General features: G+C 43.1%; 1 protein-coding gene and 1 pseudogene across 2 annotated transcripts in view; both read right to left on the bottom strand.

Annotated features, from left to right (window-relative positions):
- LOC311000200 (solute carrier organic anion transporter family member 5A1-like) overlaps window positions 1–12909 on the bottom strand; it is a gene marked incomplete at its 3' end in the record, with an annotated part of 34942 nt that extends 22033 nt beyond the window's left edge. The window contains exon 1 of the mRNA XM_083990851.1: window positions 11346–12909. Within this exon, the coding sequence (XP_083846977.1) occupies window positions 11346–12306 (961 nt within the window). The 5' untranslated portion in view covers window positions 12307–12909. The remainder of the gene's footprint in view (window positions 1–11345) is intronic.
- A 2013-nt stretch (window positions 12910–14922) lies between these two features.
- Window positions 14923–16873, bottom strand: LOC311001044 (tripartite motif-containing protein 16-like; annotated as a pseudogene). Its single transcript has one exon. The product of its transcript is annotated as a tripartite motif-containing protein 16-like (transcript).
- Between the last annotated feature and the right edge of the window lie 651 nt (window positions 16874–17524).

Raw genomic sequence — 17524 nt, 5'->3', positions numbered from 1 at the left:
AACTACGCAAAGATGCAGGAAGAGACGTTGGTGTTAATTGACGTAACAATCTAATGAACAGAACAAAACACTTAAGGTTTTAATCAGAACTTTTATTAAAGGGATAGTTCAACATTTTGGCAAATTGGCCCATTGCCAAAATCCCTGTAGTCATAGCAGTAGGTTCATTACCTATAATTGTCGGTGCAAGCTATTTTTAGAACGGCGGAGCAGAGCCGCGAGCTGCTTAGAGCTACGCTACGGAGGCTCATGGGATTTCTTGGTTTCCCTCATCAAACTCATCAAATACACAATCCAACAACTCCAAAACACTCTGGTGGACAAGTTGTGACCTGCACATTCACCACGCTATGAGATAATAACACAACGTTACCAGACAGAGTTGTTTTAGAGGTAAATTCATGCAAAACCACTGATGCGCGTTCCCGTCGGGAGCAGTTTTTCATCAAGCAGTCTCTGCATTTCCCTCTAAAACAACTCTGTGTGGTAACGTTGTGTTATTATCTCATAGCGTGGTGAATGTGCAGGTCACAACTTGTCCACCAGAGCGTTGTGGAGTTGTTGGATTGTGTATTTGATGAGTTTGATGAGGGAAACCAAGAAATCCCATGAGCCTCCGTAGCGTAGCTCTGAGCAGCTCACGACTCTGCTCCGCCGTTCTAAAAATAGCTTGCACCGACAATGAAAGGTAACGAACCTACTGCTATGACTATAGGGGTTATGGCAATGGGCCAATTTGCCAAAACTTTGAACTATCCCTTTAAGGCTAGACTTAAAATAACTGTCAGAAAAAGCTTTTATTTGCGTGACACATATGCCAGGAAAATCCAAAAAGACGAGACACTGTTCAGCTGTTAAATTACATAAATTAATGAATCCAAACTTGCTGTGGAGGGTTTTTGGTCTCCATTGACCTACAACTTGTTAACTATCAAAGAAAGTGCAAGATTGCGAGCGATATTTTATTTCCGTGATGTGGTGATGAAGGTTGTGGTACCTTCACCTTTCACTCCTGGTCTCATGTGCGTGGTCTCTGACCTGCTTTATGTCAACTTATTATTCAATTATCCAAACTCAGTGACATTAGCCTTAACTTTAACCCTTATGTAACTGCCAGAAAACTAATCTAGCATTAAGAGCGGGGTACAAAAGGCCATGTGTGTGTGTGTGTGTGTGTGTGTGTGTGTGGGTCATGTGTGCAGTCAGATCATATGACCCTGCCATAAGGGGCCTGTGCTCAGGGGCTGAGAATAAGATTTCTCCAATTAGAGGGAATTAACATCTTAAATTCTTTGGCTGCAGTTGAAAGGTGGCGTGACTTAAAAAACGGCACCAGGCACCGGAGCGGAGTGAACGTTATCTAACGGTCACAGCTCTGGGAACTCACTGGGAGCTCTGGGTTCACGTTCGCCTCATGTCCAACTGGGTTGTACCTTTCAAAATAAAATCACAACCTGCTAGTGGTGATGCATCACCAGGTATCATGGCTGACTGTGGGAACACAGGTAAAACGTTTTGGGTTAGGGTTTTTATTTTTATTTGGCATTTTGAGCAGTCAGTTCAGTTGTTTTCTTGTTATCTTTGGTCTGTTGTTTCTTTTTTGTTGTATTAATAATGTGCAATTTTGAAATGTTCTGTTTATTTTTATTTTACATAAACCCCAGAAAGACTTGAGACGACTCTGTGGAGGCGAGTGAAGCCACAATAAACCGATTGTGAAGCTGCAAATGACAATTATTTTCAGTTCAATGATTATTTATTCAATTAAACTGTCAACTGTTTGGACTATAAATAGAATAGAGTAGAACTGTATTTTTTCTGTTTTTTGGTAAAGTTGTAATCGCAATTTGTTTGAAATCATCATTCCAAGAAAACAATTTAAGCCGTTGAGCTTTTTTTTCCGATTAAATCTCATGTAATTTCTATTTTTAGTCTATTAAAGCAGCAAAGTCTCATATTTCAGAGGACGGGACGAGACAACAACAAAGTTAAAACGTTGTTAAATCATATTCTATCTGGTGAAGTCCACACTGCATGTGTTGTCAGCTCTTGTCCGTTAACGCATGAGGAGTCAGCAGCATCTCCCAGACGCTTCTCAAAAACCCAACCCCTCAGAGAAAATCTCATTTTCAGCTCTCAGTCTCCGTAAAACTCGAGGCTCTTTCAGAAACGCCAGCAGCAGCAGCAGCAGCAGCAGCAGCTCTGCAGTTACTCATCTGCCAAGCATCTCCACAGGAGCATATTGTCCGTCGCTCCACTCGACTATTGCATCACATGACCATGGTGGCGGCGGCCAGAGCGCGGGATGAGGGAGCGGAGGGATGGGGGGGATTGAGGGCTTGGACCTTCCAACAGGGGACCCTGCCTGCGGCATCGCGGATAATCCCTTATCTAGCCGGAGAAGAGGGAAAACCCTCGACTGGCAGGCTGCCGTGTTACGCAACGTGATGCAGACTATCAGCAGAGGGATAAGAGACGAGCAGGCGGCTGGTGGGAAGGCCAGAGACCAGGCGCCGCGCAGATACGAGGAGCCAGAAAAGGAAAAAAAAAGATATGGAGGTGGAGAGAGTCCAACAATAGAAACTGTAGAAGCTGCCTTCATGTGGTTAGAGTTAAGAGGATGTGACATGATGACAGGCGCAATCTGGGCAATAACTTGGTGATTAAAGTTATATTTTGTTGTATTGTAAAAGATTTAAATTAATCAGTGCATTTTTTTCATCACCTATCATCATTTCTTCTTTGTAACTTCCAGCCCTGGTGGTTTTGAGTCCGTTTACTGGAAGCAGACCAAGACTTTTCATTCCTCCACATCTTTAACCAGTATCAATACTGATCCACAGCCCGAGGCCTGTTCAGTCCCGTCCTCCGGTCTGACTCAAGTGTTCTGAGGTTTTAGGACAATAACTTGGACAGAGCATGCTCTTTGAGTTAGGGCCCGACTGATATGGGACGTTTGGGGCCGATATTGATATTAGGGAGCAAAAATACAAAACAATAAATGACAAGTGGTCTTACTATTGCAAAATGCCAGTGAAATGTATCAGAATAAGTAGAAACAGGTGAAAACTCTCAATGAGTGATTGTCCACTTTGTTTCCCTCCAGTGTTGTGTGGATCAAACCTATAGAAATCAGATAAAAACCACAAATACTAACGTTATTTTTCTCTAGGACGTCCTTTCCTCATGAAACCAGACAGATAGACATCTACCCATAGATATTTAGGCATTTAGTTACTCAAATTAGGCATTTATTTTCCCATTAGTTTATTTTATTTCATTCTATTATATTATTATAATTTTTTTTTTGGTTAATTTCCTTTCTTTGAGATCCTCATTTGGGAAATCCCAGTTTGCCTCGTATATATGTTTGTCTGTTGTCTTTATGGTTTGTTATTTACTTTGTGAATATATACCTGGAAAAAAAGTGCAAGGTACAATATCGCAAAAAAAAAAAAATGAAAAGACTGATTATGTTTGTGAAGGTAAGAAGCTTTGCAATAAATTATAAAAAAAAAAAAAAAAAAAAGGAAACCAGACAGTTTGTAGTTCACCTGCAAAGTCTGAAGACACAACAAAAGTCTTCATGTCCGTCGGTTCTTATTGAAGACGCCGATACCGAGGATCAACCAGGATCCACTCCGAATATGTCAACATCAGCTGAAGTGAATTGTGATCATGCAGATAAAACAAAGAATAAATCAATTGATTTTCCAAAATTGGCAATCGCTCACACGAATCCTAGTCATTCACTTTGTCCTCTGTGACATCTCACCCCTCTCAGTGACATGCACGGCTGGGACAACTAAAACAACAACATAAAAGCAGCGTTTCCTTGTCCTCGCTCCACTGTGATGAAGTTACACAGTCTTGTTGCTACAGTACAGAGCAGGTAGATGCAGCCGAGCAGTCTGATCTGGTCAGATCTGGTTTTTCTGAACTGAGCTGTGAGTCATGTTTCACTGGCTGCAACATCAGCTCTTGTAGTGAGCAGGTAATTATCCATCTTCCATTTTGCACATTTCCACCTTTTTTTTTTTTTTTTAAATCCTTGCACACAACGGAGAGGCAACTTCCTGTTGTGCTAATGTCGTAGTATCTGCCCGTTAACAGCGCACTAACACTCCAGTATATCAGAATAGCCTCAGCAGGGGGCCTTCTTTGCAGTGCTTATGATGAGCGCTGTGCTGATGCCAAGGTGTTGCATCACTGTCACACACGTAATGAGAGCACACAGAGGCCTCCGCTGCATCGTGTTGCTGCATCTGTATAGTCTGGATCACTACACCCCTGATTACATGAGCGTTGGACCTGCTGGGCCAGCGACACACACACACACACACACATCACACAACACATCACACAACACAACACAGCAGAACACAGCAGGGCCGTAAAACAGATCGATGGCAGCTGTAAATCCGAGGAGGAGAGACTGTGCGACAGCCACCGCTGGCAAAAACGCTGTCAATAAATGTAAAACCTAATTTTCTCAATTCCTCAATCGAAAAGTAAAAGCCTTGTAAGCTTTCGGCGCGTTGAGCATAAATCAAAACCATAAATCTGAACAGAGGTTGCCAAGTTTGAGTGGAAGTTTCAATTTGCGGGTTGATTGATGGGTTTATCTGCTACGTCGTACGGCATAAAACTGTAAAGATGACAAAACCGTAGATGGATGTTTTTGTTTGTTTTTTTGGTCGCACCTCCGTAAATACTGAGCGACGGGGCCGCGTGACGTAGTGTTGGGAGAGACGGGTCAGGTTGGACTGCAGCGAGATGGAGAGAGGACGGGAGGGAAGGGGAGGGAGGGGAGGGGAGGGGAGGGAAGCGTTTGACGGCACAATGAAATGTTACGGGATGTGAGCGATGTCATGGCAACCTGCTGACAAAGCACTGTCTCGTTACAACTTCCCAACGAGCTGCCAGCGCCGACATCAGACTCCCCTGCCTCCATGAAATCTGTGCTCAGGCTCCCTGCACATTTCCACCGTGGAGTATTGGCATCGCTGTGGTCACTGCTGCTTTTCAACCACTAAAACCACTGAGTGATTTTAAAGGGGGTCCTCCAGAGATTAAGTATCACTGATCCAATCCTTTATACCCCTTCACTTACCACCTATCTACTGTATTGCAGCAGAGTGGAGAGGTAGGGGTAGAAATATCCCCCCACCAAATGAGACACCGCTACTGAAACATAATGCAGCAAAAAAAAAAAAAACAGAAACAAATTCGGTTCTGCTTGGATTTCAATTACCGTAATTTTCGGACTATTGAGCGGACCTGAATATAAGCCGCACCAGCTAAATTTTAAAAGAAAATACATTTTGTACATATATATAGGCCACACTTGAATATAAGCCGCAGGTTTTCATGTTGTAACATGAGATATTTAACACAGAAAGACAGAAGGGAACTGTGCAAGTCCGCTCGCTTTCCCGCTGTTTTAGTAACGCTCCTCTCCTCCATGTGCATTTGTTTACAACGAAGCCGGCGAAAAATCAATAAATGGAGCAGTGGATAACGTTACAGGACGTATACGATGTTATGACGTGTGCGTTTGTGTAGTCTTAACCGTCATAAACAAAAGATTACGGGTTACGGAGTGCGTTTGTGTTGCGGTTCGAGAGCTGGGACACCGGGGCGGGCGAAAAAAGTAGCGGCTTATAGTCCGAAAAGTACGGTTAATTTGGGACCTCAAGATATGCAAAAATGTGGAACTATTCTTTTGTTGCTTGTGCAGCCATCTTGTTGGTTTATCCAGTGTATTCTGGGAAATGTGTCATATCCCTTTGGTTGTAGTGTGGCCCTCAGAAAACTGAGCCCTATACTCACTTATCTAGAACAGAGTCGTGACACCTCCTAACCGTTGACGTGAGGTAGGAAGGGGCAGGTCTAAGTGAGAGGGTTCAGAGGTGGAAATGGGACTGGGCACTGGATCCCACACTTCCCAGTTAGGCCCTTGTCTTCATCAGATACTCAGCCTGCCAAATGGCATGGCCTCTTCAGTAAAAAACTATGCAGCAGCCCTCTAGTCAGGGGTTATTATCATTCAAGAGTCACAGAAGGGACATTGTGCGGAGACGTAGTAACCATGGCGGGGTAAACTGGAATTCCCCAATAAATATGTACAGTAGATTCTTTTTTTACGCCCGCTCTCTGACACTGAATGGAAATCATCCAAACCAGAGTGTCTGGGACTGTTGGAGGGCCAAAATGGGAGGGGGCAAAAAATCACTTGGAAAACAGCCCGGTATTGATGAAAAATGTGATTATATGCATTCGTACATATATAATATGATGTTTTAAATGTCTTAAAATGACATTTTGGCTACAGAGTACTAAACTTAGTCCCTGAACTTACTGGAACAGTAAGTGGGTTAACACTACAACTAAACAACATATTGTTGTTAAATGGCCTTTTTCAAGTTGAACCCTTCTATTATCATCTAGTTTGACAGTCATCAGAGCTGAAAAAAAAGTGGTAAAAAATAAAGAGTCACAAAGCAGTAAAAACAAAAAACTAATTTTCAAACTCGTTTTCATCAGCAGCACTCAAATTTGAAAAAACAACCATACAGTACCCGTATTGCTGTCATTACCATGGCATAATAGACGCAGCTCTCCACAGGTCTGAGCTCACATGCACAGAGCTGCTACATGACGAACACGTCCAAACACCGCAGCCCTGTTAAACCCGCTGAGGACCATATTGCATCTCTGAGCTGGCACATTAAAATTTCAAGTGGTTGCGGCGTGGCCCGCTGCCTCGCATGGGAGCCAAACAGAGCATCTCTTATTGGGGTTACAAAGCAATATTGTGCTGAATTATTCTAATGGATGTCTGTCGAGCCTTTGGGCATGATCTCATATGTAGGCTAATGCAAAAGAGGGCCAAAATGGACCAGAATGTTTGTTCTACCGCAGACAGCAAGTAGTGCTGCACCCATACTGGCACACAATGATGAAGTCCTGGCTCTGCTTCAAGACCTTCCCTTCTCATTTGGTCTATTTCTCTGCCAGAGTTAAAAATATAGCTGATGGATCACAGTCAATCCACTCACTGGCTTCTTTTAAGGGTCTTTTCATGTTTTACACCAGGGGTAACCAACCAACCTATTGTGAGGGGTGGATCTTTAAGACTTTCCGAGTAGACCTGGAGGACATTAAATGAACTATAGGGACATTATGCACCACAGGTACCTGCAGTCTTTTTACTTCATGATGACAACATTTGTTTGAAAAAAAAAAAAGAAGGGTGGGGCTTCATTATCATTCAAGCTGCAGTTCCACTTTCCACCACAACGTGGGTTTCAATGGCAGAGTGGCGCTGTTTGTGTTTTTACTAGTCAACTCCACAGGCAGACAAAGAAGCAACAACAGAAAACTAAGTCAGTCAATACTCCTCAAACCAATAAACATACAGCCAAAGGAGTAAGTGTACTTCTCAGTTCTCGCTTGCAGTTACAGTGCTGAGAAAAAGTAAATGTAATCACAAATTGTAACTTTACAACCTCCAGAAAACACGTTAACAAAGGCAGATAACATGATCTGCTCAGTGAAGAACAAAATATGAAATCATAGCAGATGAATAAAACATTTGCGGAGGAACTTTTTCTTCCTGTATAGTGACTGTAATGTAAGTTAGAGTAGCACTAAGGCTTATAACAATAATAGTACCTCTTGTTACTATGGCTATAAGCATTATTGGAAACATCGGGTGACTCCATGTGAACCTGCATCAGTTGGATTCCTCCTTAATAACAAACTACCATCTTTGTACCAGTGAGACATTCCTCTGAGGCCAGAGCCTTAAAGACGATGTTGTATTGTGTTACTGCTGGGTTGACCCTGTTCACACTGGGCCTGCCCATTGCACTCAGGATTCAGAAAAAAAAAAAACATTAAAGGTTTAACTCTCCCTCCCTGTCGGCCCTTCATCTCCATTAACAGCCGAGAGAAACCCTGTTTGATCCGACGAGAGATCACAAGACAAATGGTTACTGACCGATTTCTATTTGCATTTACCACGGAGGGTGTGCCAGGAAATTCCCCCATTGCTCCTGTAAGTCCTCGATCAATGTTGGTGTGTGAGCTTTTTTTTTTTTTTAAGGTGTCTGCAGAGATACAGTGGTGAGCTAAATGAATACAGAGGTGGTGGTCTATCTTATGTGGCATTCCAGCTGAGTCCTCAGTATGGCTGCAGATTTACTAAAGACATCATCATCTGTCTCCGCTCATCTCATGTTTTGCCACTAACATAATAACCTAAGTAGGCTAAGTAGTATAAGAGGCCTATCTTTGCACAGTCAGCCCTTTGTGCACTGTTCATGGTCAATATCAGACACACTGGAGAATTCAACTCAGAGAGAGAGAGAGAGACTCCAATCTGTAAATGAATGCTCTAATTTATTTTGTGGTGCATAGAAAAACACCTAAAGGGCATTTTAGGCTTTATACTGTATATTTATCATTATTTCATGTATCTGTTGTATATGTGGCTACTGGGGTGAGAACTCCAAATACCCTGCAATATTACAACCTTATGTCTGAATTTCAATCTATAATAAAATAAAAGATATTCATAGAAACATGACGATGAAATGATTGAGCCATTGTTCTAGCTGCAAGGTCAATTTTGATTTGTGACATTTCTGATATCCAGGATTTGAGCTGGTCGTCCATTTACTATGATATAATGAGAAGACAAAAAAAATGGTTTCAGCTTTTATGGCAAGAAATATGGTGGAAAAAACAACCTCTTCCAAATGAGAGCTGCCTACTTTGAGAAATTAGAGCAACATTTACCGGTGTACAACTGGCTAGAAGGAGCTGTTTTGTGTTTTTCATACTGGACTAGATTAAAAGAAAACAAAAACAGAGCGTGTCCTCATTCCAGTGGCTGGAGAAGAAGCTGTCAGCTGCCATTAAACCACCCGACTACACCGACATGTTTCTGCAGCCAAACAGCAGAGTCTGCTCCGTGTTGTTGACTGGGACGCTCTGCTCTGCTGCTCTGTCCTGCCGTTACTCGCCGTAAAACCGGAGACAAACGCTTTCATTCAGCTTCCACAAAAGCAACCGAATGCCAAAGTTTACTGGTCAAGTGGGACAAGACAAACACTTACTGGATAGTGGCCAAAATGGCTGGTGGAGCTGAGCCACAATAGCCTGGTTGGGGTTTCTTAAAGGCTTCAGGTTCACCAACGAAACATTTAAATTTGTTGATGGAAAATCACAGAAATCCCTTTTTATCCATTTATTTTCTGATCTATTGTCAACTGACTCCACAGTCAATCACAGGAACCAATTTTACCATCCTGCTTACTTGATTGTGTTTCAGGGTCCACATACTTTTAGCCATCCTTTTTCTTTTTGGTTTTGCTTATCATTTCTTCTTTGCATTCAAATTTGAAACATGTACTGTAGGCTATATGCAAACGGCATCCAAATGAGGTAAATTTCTCTTTAAACTGCAGTGTCCAATCACATTGCAGGTGACCTGGTACCACCAACCAGCTGCTGCACTGATCAAAGCTCACCTCTTGTCCTATTGAAACAGAAAAAAACGAATGGTTTGTACCAAAGCTGAGCCTCTGTGGCACTTTTACCCCCCCCCCCCCCTCACCCCACCAACGACAGGAATGCACATAAGTCCTTCCCTCCACTTCCCCAACTCTCTTTCATAACACAGCTCTCATTTGTTGGTTTAATTCGGCTTTACCTTGTTTGAGGCTAGTGGGGCGAGAACTTCTGGGGAAGCATGTGAAAGGGAAAGGGGGTGAAAGTGGGGTAGGGGTGGGGGCACAGTTTCAAGGTCACATAGTCGATTTGGCTGCGATTTGGAGCAAGTTTGAGTGGTAGGCGGTGGTGGTGGCAAATGTGGGCATGACCGAAAATATGTGTCACTGGTTTAGACTTTGGGCTTAATTGGCAACAATTCTGATGAATGACTAATAATAAAATCATCAAGTATCTCGACATAATATGAGGATTCCCTGTCATTGCTTATAAGTTTTGCACTTTCTGCTTCTGGGACATTGTGATAGGCATTGTTCACTGTTTTCTATACTGGTGATTCATCAGTATTGAGAATTGATTCTAAACTGTCATCCTTCACAACGTCAACTGGTGAAAGTCATGGGCCTGGACAATATGGCTGATCATTACAGACACAAGGCCCATGATGTGTTTGTTGGACCTCAGACCTCTTGGTGTCAGCTGCATGAACTGTGTTTGATATTTTCAACTGAATTCTGGACAAATGTCAACGTGAACCATGAAAATGACGTTTCAGATGGTTTAAGGTTGAAAATCTGCCTGATAGTTTTGGCGCATAGATGGCCAAAGATCATCTTAGCTTTGGTTGGACCGTGCGTTGACTGTGTGCAGACGCTGTAGAAACGTGTTGCTGGTTTGTATTATTTGGGTTTTTTTAAGGATCTATGGGTTCTCAACGCAAATAAAAAAGTAACCAAGGGTTTAAAAGTAAGTCACATGGCCTCAGAGCTGGATGGTTTACTGCACAGAGTAATCCTGACTTTGTTTGTTTGAGTTTAGCTAACCGTCGATCCCTGTCTTCTTCTTCTCTTCTGTGGAATACATCTGAATATGAACATCAATCAAGTTGATGAAGAACCATATTCAGCGGCCAATACTGATAGCAGTTACTATTTTCAGGTGCTGCATCATGCCGGATGGATCCTAGCCCAATTGCAGATCTCGTGTAGCCAAGACACTTAATGTTTTTCATTGAAACTAAAGCACTGAAAAAGAGAGTAACGACACTTCCATTGACTCCCGTGGTAAGGGTTTTGCGCCCCGAGTGGCAGGATATGGGTATTGCAAAAGCGCCCAGAAAACCCATTCACTCCAATGTATGTGTGTTGCCTACTTGCTTGTAAATTGATGAAAACGGCCGTGTTTTTGTTTTTAGGTGTCTTGGTCATATCGAATTACACTTACAATTTGTTGTTGTTGTTTTGTTTTGTTTTTTGGGGGGGGGGGGGGTTACTCGCCTATGTGTTAATGTTTATATGTAAAGGGTCCTCAAGGATGCTATTAACGTGGGTGATCTATAAATGTCGTTAAATTATTGAAAATACCGCACTCGCTCATTCACCAACAATGCACAGATGTCATTTCTTGGGCGCTTTTGCAACACCCATATTCCGCCATCAGGAGGCGCTTCCATTGGACCAATGCGTGTCGTTGTTACTCTCTTTTCCAGTGCGCTAATTGAAACCAACTACTCTGCTGATGATCAACCAGCTAGATGAAGCCTGTTGGCGATCAGCTGCTCTAATGGCTAACAGGAACAAACACAACACAATCTTTACTCCTCTTACCTAGATACAGAGAGGCGTTCTCCTTCTTGACGTTGTCATCCAGGTAGGTGGGTCCCAGCGTGTAGATGGGCGTGGATCCCATGCCGACCAGGATCTGAGCGATGATGAACAGCGCCACGTACAGGTTGTGCTCGTTGCCTTCCTGGTCTCTGGGGCAGGAAGTGATGTCGACGCGATCCCTGCCGCTGGCGTTGCTGTTCATGCAAAGGCCCTCGTTGCCGGAGGACGAGTTGACCTCCTGGATCTGGTAGGGCGGCGAGATGAAGTGAGGTAAGGAGAAGAGGGCGGCCCCGACGGCGATGAAAATCCCGCCTACCGCCAGCCAGCGAGGCCTCTGGCCCCGTCCGCCGAAGTAGCTGATGAAGACGACCACCAGGAGGCTCCCGATGTCGAAGCAGCTGACGAGGAGGCCCGACTCGGAGCTCCTCAGGCTGTACCTCTTCTCTATGGTGGTGATGACGCTGCTGAGGTAGCCCGACACCATCAGCGACTGGATGAACGTCAGGTAGCACATGCAGAAGAGGAAGCAGCGAGAGTCCTGTATGAGAACGCTTAGGTACTTCCGACTGGGAAGGCGAATCCGAGCCAGCCTGGAGGCAAAAAACCCCGGGGGCTTCCTCCTCGCCATGTTTTTACTCCTACGGATCTCCGTGTTCTCCATGTACGAACTCGGCCTGTTCAGCGCCGACTTCCCCGGCTTGGGCAGGTAGTTTGTCCTGGTTGGGGACTCTGCCTCGAAGGACTCGGTTTTGGCCGGGAGCTGGATGAACTCTGCGCTCTCCTCCGCTGTTATGGACATTCGCACAGAACTAGCTAGTAAGGTTTCCTTCTGAGGTGCTGCTTCATTTAAAATAGGCATACTTTTAGATTTGAAGTCTGTACCTGGCTCCTCCGGCTCACTGGAAAACCCATCCTCCTTCTGAAGGGACTCGGACAACTCCGCTTCTTCGTGATCAGCCATTATGTTCAATCAAACCCACCTTTTTTTTCTTTTTTTTTTTTTAGGGGTTAGAAAAAATAAACCAGCCCAGTTCAAGACTACATTTACAGTTCAGGGACTGCTGCCCATTACATTTATTATTAATAGGTACATCTACTCCTACAAATAGAGTCTGTGGTGCCTAAAGAGGCCCAGAAAAAGGAAGAAAAAAAGTCAAAGTAGACTCACAGCTTCTGCTTATCTGCAGCACAGGCAGGACCGCCTCCGGGTTTGTTTATCTTGTCTTGCACACTTTGCCTTGTGCCACCATCTAATCCGGAGGTGGAGACCGCTCAGGCCTCCTCAGCTTGACCAGCGGAGCTCCAGGGCCAGGGCTTCCTGCAGATGCACAGCATTTCCAGTCTCAGCAGGACGCCACTGCTGCTGCTGCTGCTGCTGCTGCTGCTGCTGCTCCTCGTCCGGCAGGGATGAAATGAAGTTGCAGAGGCTGCGCCGCATCCCTGGCGCCCCTGCCAATGGAGATCACACAGTCACAATGTCACTACTTGCCGTACATTACATGATGGTGCTCCCCTTCTCCGCCTAACTCCTCCTCCCCAAGTCAAGGGCATCCCCCCCTCCACTCGCCTCCGATGTTATCACCGCACCAGCTGTCCTCTCTGTGGGTGAGGGGGGCTGTCATTTAGTGGCTATATTTCTGTGCGGGTCCTTCTTGCTGTGTATGAGGAGATTCTTTTTTTTCTTAAATGAGGAAAGAAGAGGAGCCGTCGAGGAAAACGAGTGGGCAGCCGGAGAGGTCCGGGCAGTCTGCTGGTGACGGAGTGATCCGCTAACAGCGCTGCTCCGAAACACTGCAGTGGCTCTCAGCTGTTTTTCAAGCTCATGAGTAGTGAGCCGGAAAAAAAAAGCGGAAGCAGGAGAAGTGCACTTCAAAATAAAAGCGTGCAGCTGAACGTGGAATCTGATCCACAAATCCCTTCACATAGTAAACAAAATAACAACGAAAAATACAGTAACGACTATTTAAAATACGTCAGAGTTTATGTGCAGCAAAATATTTAGGCTATTTGATTTATAATTATTATTAGGCTATTGTTTGTTGTTGTGTATCGCCCCACTATAAGACACAGGAGAAGTCATGGATAAAAGAAGGTGCATATGGGGCATTTATTTTATTTAGCCTATTCTATTTTTATTTTTCTAGTTATCATTATCATTTCTTATTTTTCGGATTTCCAAAAGTTGCCTTCCAGTTCAGATGTATACCTGTATAGGAATACTGTGATAGGAGAGTATAGGTGCTTTTGTAATGTTGTGACTTTATCTTTCTTTCTTTTATTTCTTTTTTAAAATCTTTTTTTTCTTTCATTAGGCCTATCTGTTTTGATTCAGACTTGATGACATGTATCCAAAATGAAGAGAAACAGCTATGGCTATAACCTATTTTTTTCATCAAATAAAAAGTTTAATAACAAAAAAATTAAATTAAATCGAATAACTAGCTACATGCACGAGTCTTCAAATTACAAACAATTGGATGAAGTCGTAAAAATTTGAAATATTTGACTTTTTCCCCCTGATAATATCAAAACAGCCTACATTTCTGAAACCCATGTAGCCTAAATTACTGAATCATTATCACTGACAGATTGATTAGGCCTGAGTATACTTAACAATGATTCAAATTAACTAGCAATATTATTAATTTACGAAAACTATATATATATATATAAAAAAAAAATAAAAAAAAAACTATAGCCTAAACAGGGTTGAGTTTAAGTCGTGACATTTGCGTTTCTATCATTGTATAATTTTACGTTGAAAAGAACAACCGGAAGTCCTTTTAGCCCTTTCGCCTGCTTCAGCTAGTGACTAAACACAAAACAACAACAATGGCAACACTGCGCTTTACTAACCTGAAACTCTGAAGCGACGACCTGAGATTAAAACCTCCATAATAACAGTCTGTGGAGACGGCTGGAGGTTAAAACGCGACAAAAGCAGCGGTTATATTAAAAACGACCCATCTAAAATGTTACATTTCATGAGAGCGCAGTGAGCTACAGAAACACCGGAAACGTGTATACTTTCAGAATAAAAGCCCACTCTCAATATATTTTTTGTTTTATTTGATTTTATTCGTAAGCATATTCATTTAGTATCTTTGTATGTGTAAAACATACACAGGTGTTTTAATTGTAAAATAAAACATAACGATTAAATGGGATGTTACAATACAAGAGTTGCATTAAAGCAGGATATCAACAGTAAAAACATGAAAACTGAACTCAGTGTTCATGATAAATCATTATTGTTTTATTATAGAGACATTTAGTAAGTATGGATCATTTGAGAGCTCTGGAAGTTTCATAAAGTACCTTAACAACAGAAATATATAACCTAGCCTACTATAGCAAAAACACTAGCCTATGCAAGATTACCAAAATAAAATAAAGTATTTAGCTCAATCAGCTGTCTGCAATAATGTGTATCAGTAATGTTCAGTACTCATTATATCAGTGATTTAAGTTTTGCAGTATTGAGACAAAGGTGTCTTCACATAGCTACTGTAGCAGCATAAATCAGAGAACATACACATACACTTCCAAATGGTATAGCCTAATCAATCTAGCACAGGAAAAATAATTATTTCCGAATTATTTTGATTGTCAACACTTTACCATCCATGACCATGACAGAATATGAATATGAATATGATTAAGTTGTATGTAGCCTACACAGTGAGTTGAGGAGCTTTAAACTCCACTACCTCCCTGGTCAGGAGGAGGATGGCGCCCTCTTGTGTTGTGCATCAGTTTTCAGATTTCAGTTGCTGTTCACCTGCTGTGATGGTCTCTGCAGCAAGATGAGGAAAGACTTCACACAATTACACCTTCAATGATCTTTGTCTATTTGAGTTTACACAACTCTGCTGTGTCTCTTTCAAACCAACTAAGCCCAATTCCAGCATGTAGAGGCTGAGTGAATGTGGTCTGGACTCTGTGGAGGAGAGTCATGGTTTCAGAGACGCTGTAGAAGGACAGAATACCTGCTCTGTGATCCAGGTACACTCCTACTCTGGAGCACTGAGGACCTGAGACTGTAGTCTGGATGTTGTTGAACCTAAATGTGAAACTATTGTCGAAACAATTAAAATCTAACATCCAAGATTTGTCATTACATCCAAATTTACAATCATCCCCCCCCCCCCTGCTCTGCTGATATTCTTGTATGCGACTGCTACTTGAACGAATCCTCCTCTCCACTCCACCTCCCAGTAACAACGTCCAGTCAGACTCTCTCTACTCAGGACCTGAAAACAGCCAGTGAATCTGTCTGGGTGACTAGAATAAGACTGTTGTTCACTCATTATTGTTACTTCCCTGTTTCCCTTAGATAATGACAGCCATGTGTTTACTGTGTTTGGATCCAGTGTGATTTCCTGTGAATATCTCAAGAAGTCAGCTCTGGTCCTGGGCTCTGGCAGTAAAACATCCACCTGAGTCACTATCAGTGAGATGTTTGTCCATGTGTCTCTCAGAAGGTCCTGTAGTTGATCTCTGAGCTCTGACACAGCTGCTGTCACATCCTCAAAGTGTCTGAGAGGACGGATATCGATGCTGGATGAGTGTGTAGATGGACTGAGTGCTGACAGTGAGGGGCAGTTGTGTAGAAACTGGGTGTGATCCTCAGTGTGTGACAGCAGCTTCAGCTCAGCGTCTTTCCTCTTCAGCTCAGTGATCTCCTGCTCCAGCTTCTTCTGAAGCTCTTTGACTCTACTCACTTGAGTTTCCTGCTGGGATCTGATCTGCTGCTTCAGCTCAGAGCTTCTTTTCTCCATGAGACGGATCAGCTGAGTGAAGATCTTCTCATTGTCCTCCACTGCTTTATCAGCAGAGCCATTGATGGCCTCCACCTCCTGTTGAAGCACCTTCACATCTTTCTCTGTGTCCTGGATTCTCTGCTGGATGTTTTGTCGACTCAGCTCCAGCTCTCTCTGCCTCTCAGTCCTTTCTGCTGCAGCTGAGACTGTGTCGTGGCCTTTATGTTCATCCAGAAGGCAGACAAGACAAATACACTTCTGATCAGTGCGGCAGAAAATCTTCATCACTTCATGATGACGAGAGCAGATGTTCTCCTGGAGCTTCTTGGAGGGCTCCACCAGCTTGTGAGTCTCAAAAGCCAGAGACTCATAATGAAGCTGCAGGTGTTGTTTACAATAAGAGATCACACATGTCAAACAGGACTTGACAGCTTTGAGTTTCCTCCCAGTGCAGACATCACAGGCCACATCTTCAGGTCCAGCATAGCAGTGATCAGCAGGAGCAGCTTGGAGTTCAGTCTTCTTCAGCTGCTCCACTAAAGCTGCTAACATGGTGTTTTTCACCAGGTCAGGTCTTGGTGTGAAGTTCTTCCTACACTGAGGACAGCTGTAGATTTTCCTCCCATCCTCTTTATCCCAGTAGGTTTTAATACAGTTGAAGCAGTAGCTGTGTCCACAGGGAATAGTGACTGGATCCTTCAGTAGATCCAGACAGATGGAACAAGAGAAGGTCTCCTGGTCCAGATGAACTCCTTTCTGCGCCATTTCACCTCTCACAGATGATGACTGTCTGAGTTTCTGTTGCTCAGAAGTGAAACTAGTTTGAGCTCTGATCTCAACAACATGTGTCTCTGCAGTGAACGGGGCCTGTCAGCTCCTCCTCTTCACCACATGTTGGTTCCACCCATCTTCAAACTGTAGATCTGAAGGGGAGGGAACAAGGAAACACATGAACCGGGTGCAGCTCACTGTGTTTGGGAACAGGAAGAAGAGGGAGGTGATCAGGTTGGACTTTGTTCCAGTAGGAGGAGCAGTTTGATACTGTATGTTTAACCTTTTATTTACTGTCCTGCTCATTTCATTTGAAAAGACTGATCATCTCAGCATTTGGCGATAAACTCTTTTCAAGATCTCTGGGTTTAGAAAGTGCATTATTGGATTTCTTTTCAATCATCTTTTACGTCACGTAGAAATGCAGTCCCATTGAAGTTTCTATTGCCTTTCACAGATCAAATACAATAGATGAAATATTGATAGATTAATCTAAGCACAGGGAGTTAGCAACAGAAACATGTTTATTTCCTGAGTAAAAGCCGAGTCTCAATATATATATATATTGCTTTATTCACGTCAATTTTATTCGTCTAATATCTTTGTGTGCATAAAATATAGCCTAGACAAGTGCTTTAATTGTAA

Source organism: Trachurus trachurus (genome assembly GCF_905171665.1).
Source record: "Trachurus trachurus genome assembly, chromosome: 17".
Classification (NCBI taxonomy): Eukaryota; Metazoa; Chordata; class Actinopteri; order Carangiformes; family Carangidae; genus Trachurus; species Trachurus trachurus.
Note: the sequence above shows the minus strand (reverse complement) of the source record. Positions and strands in the feature narration are given on the sequence as shown.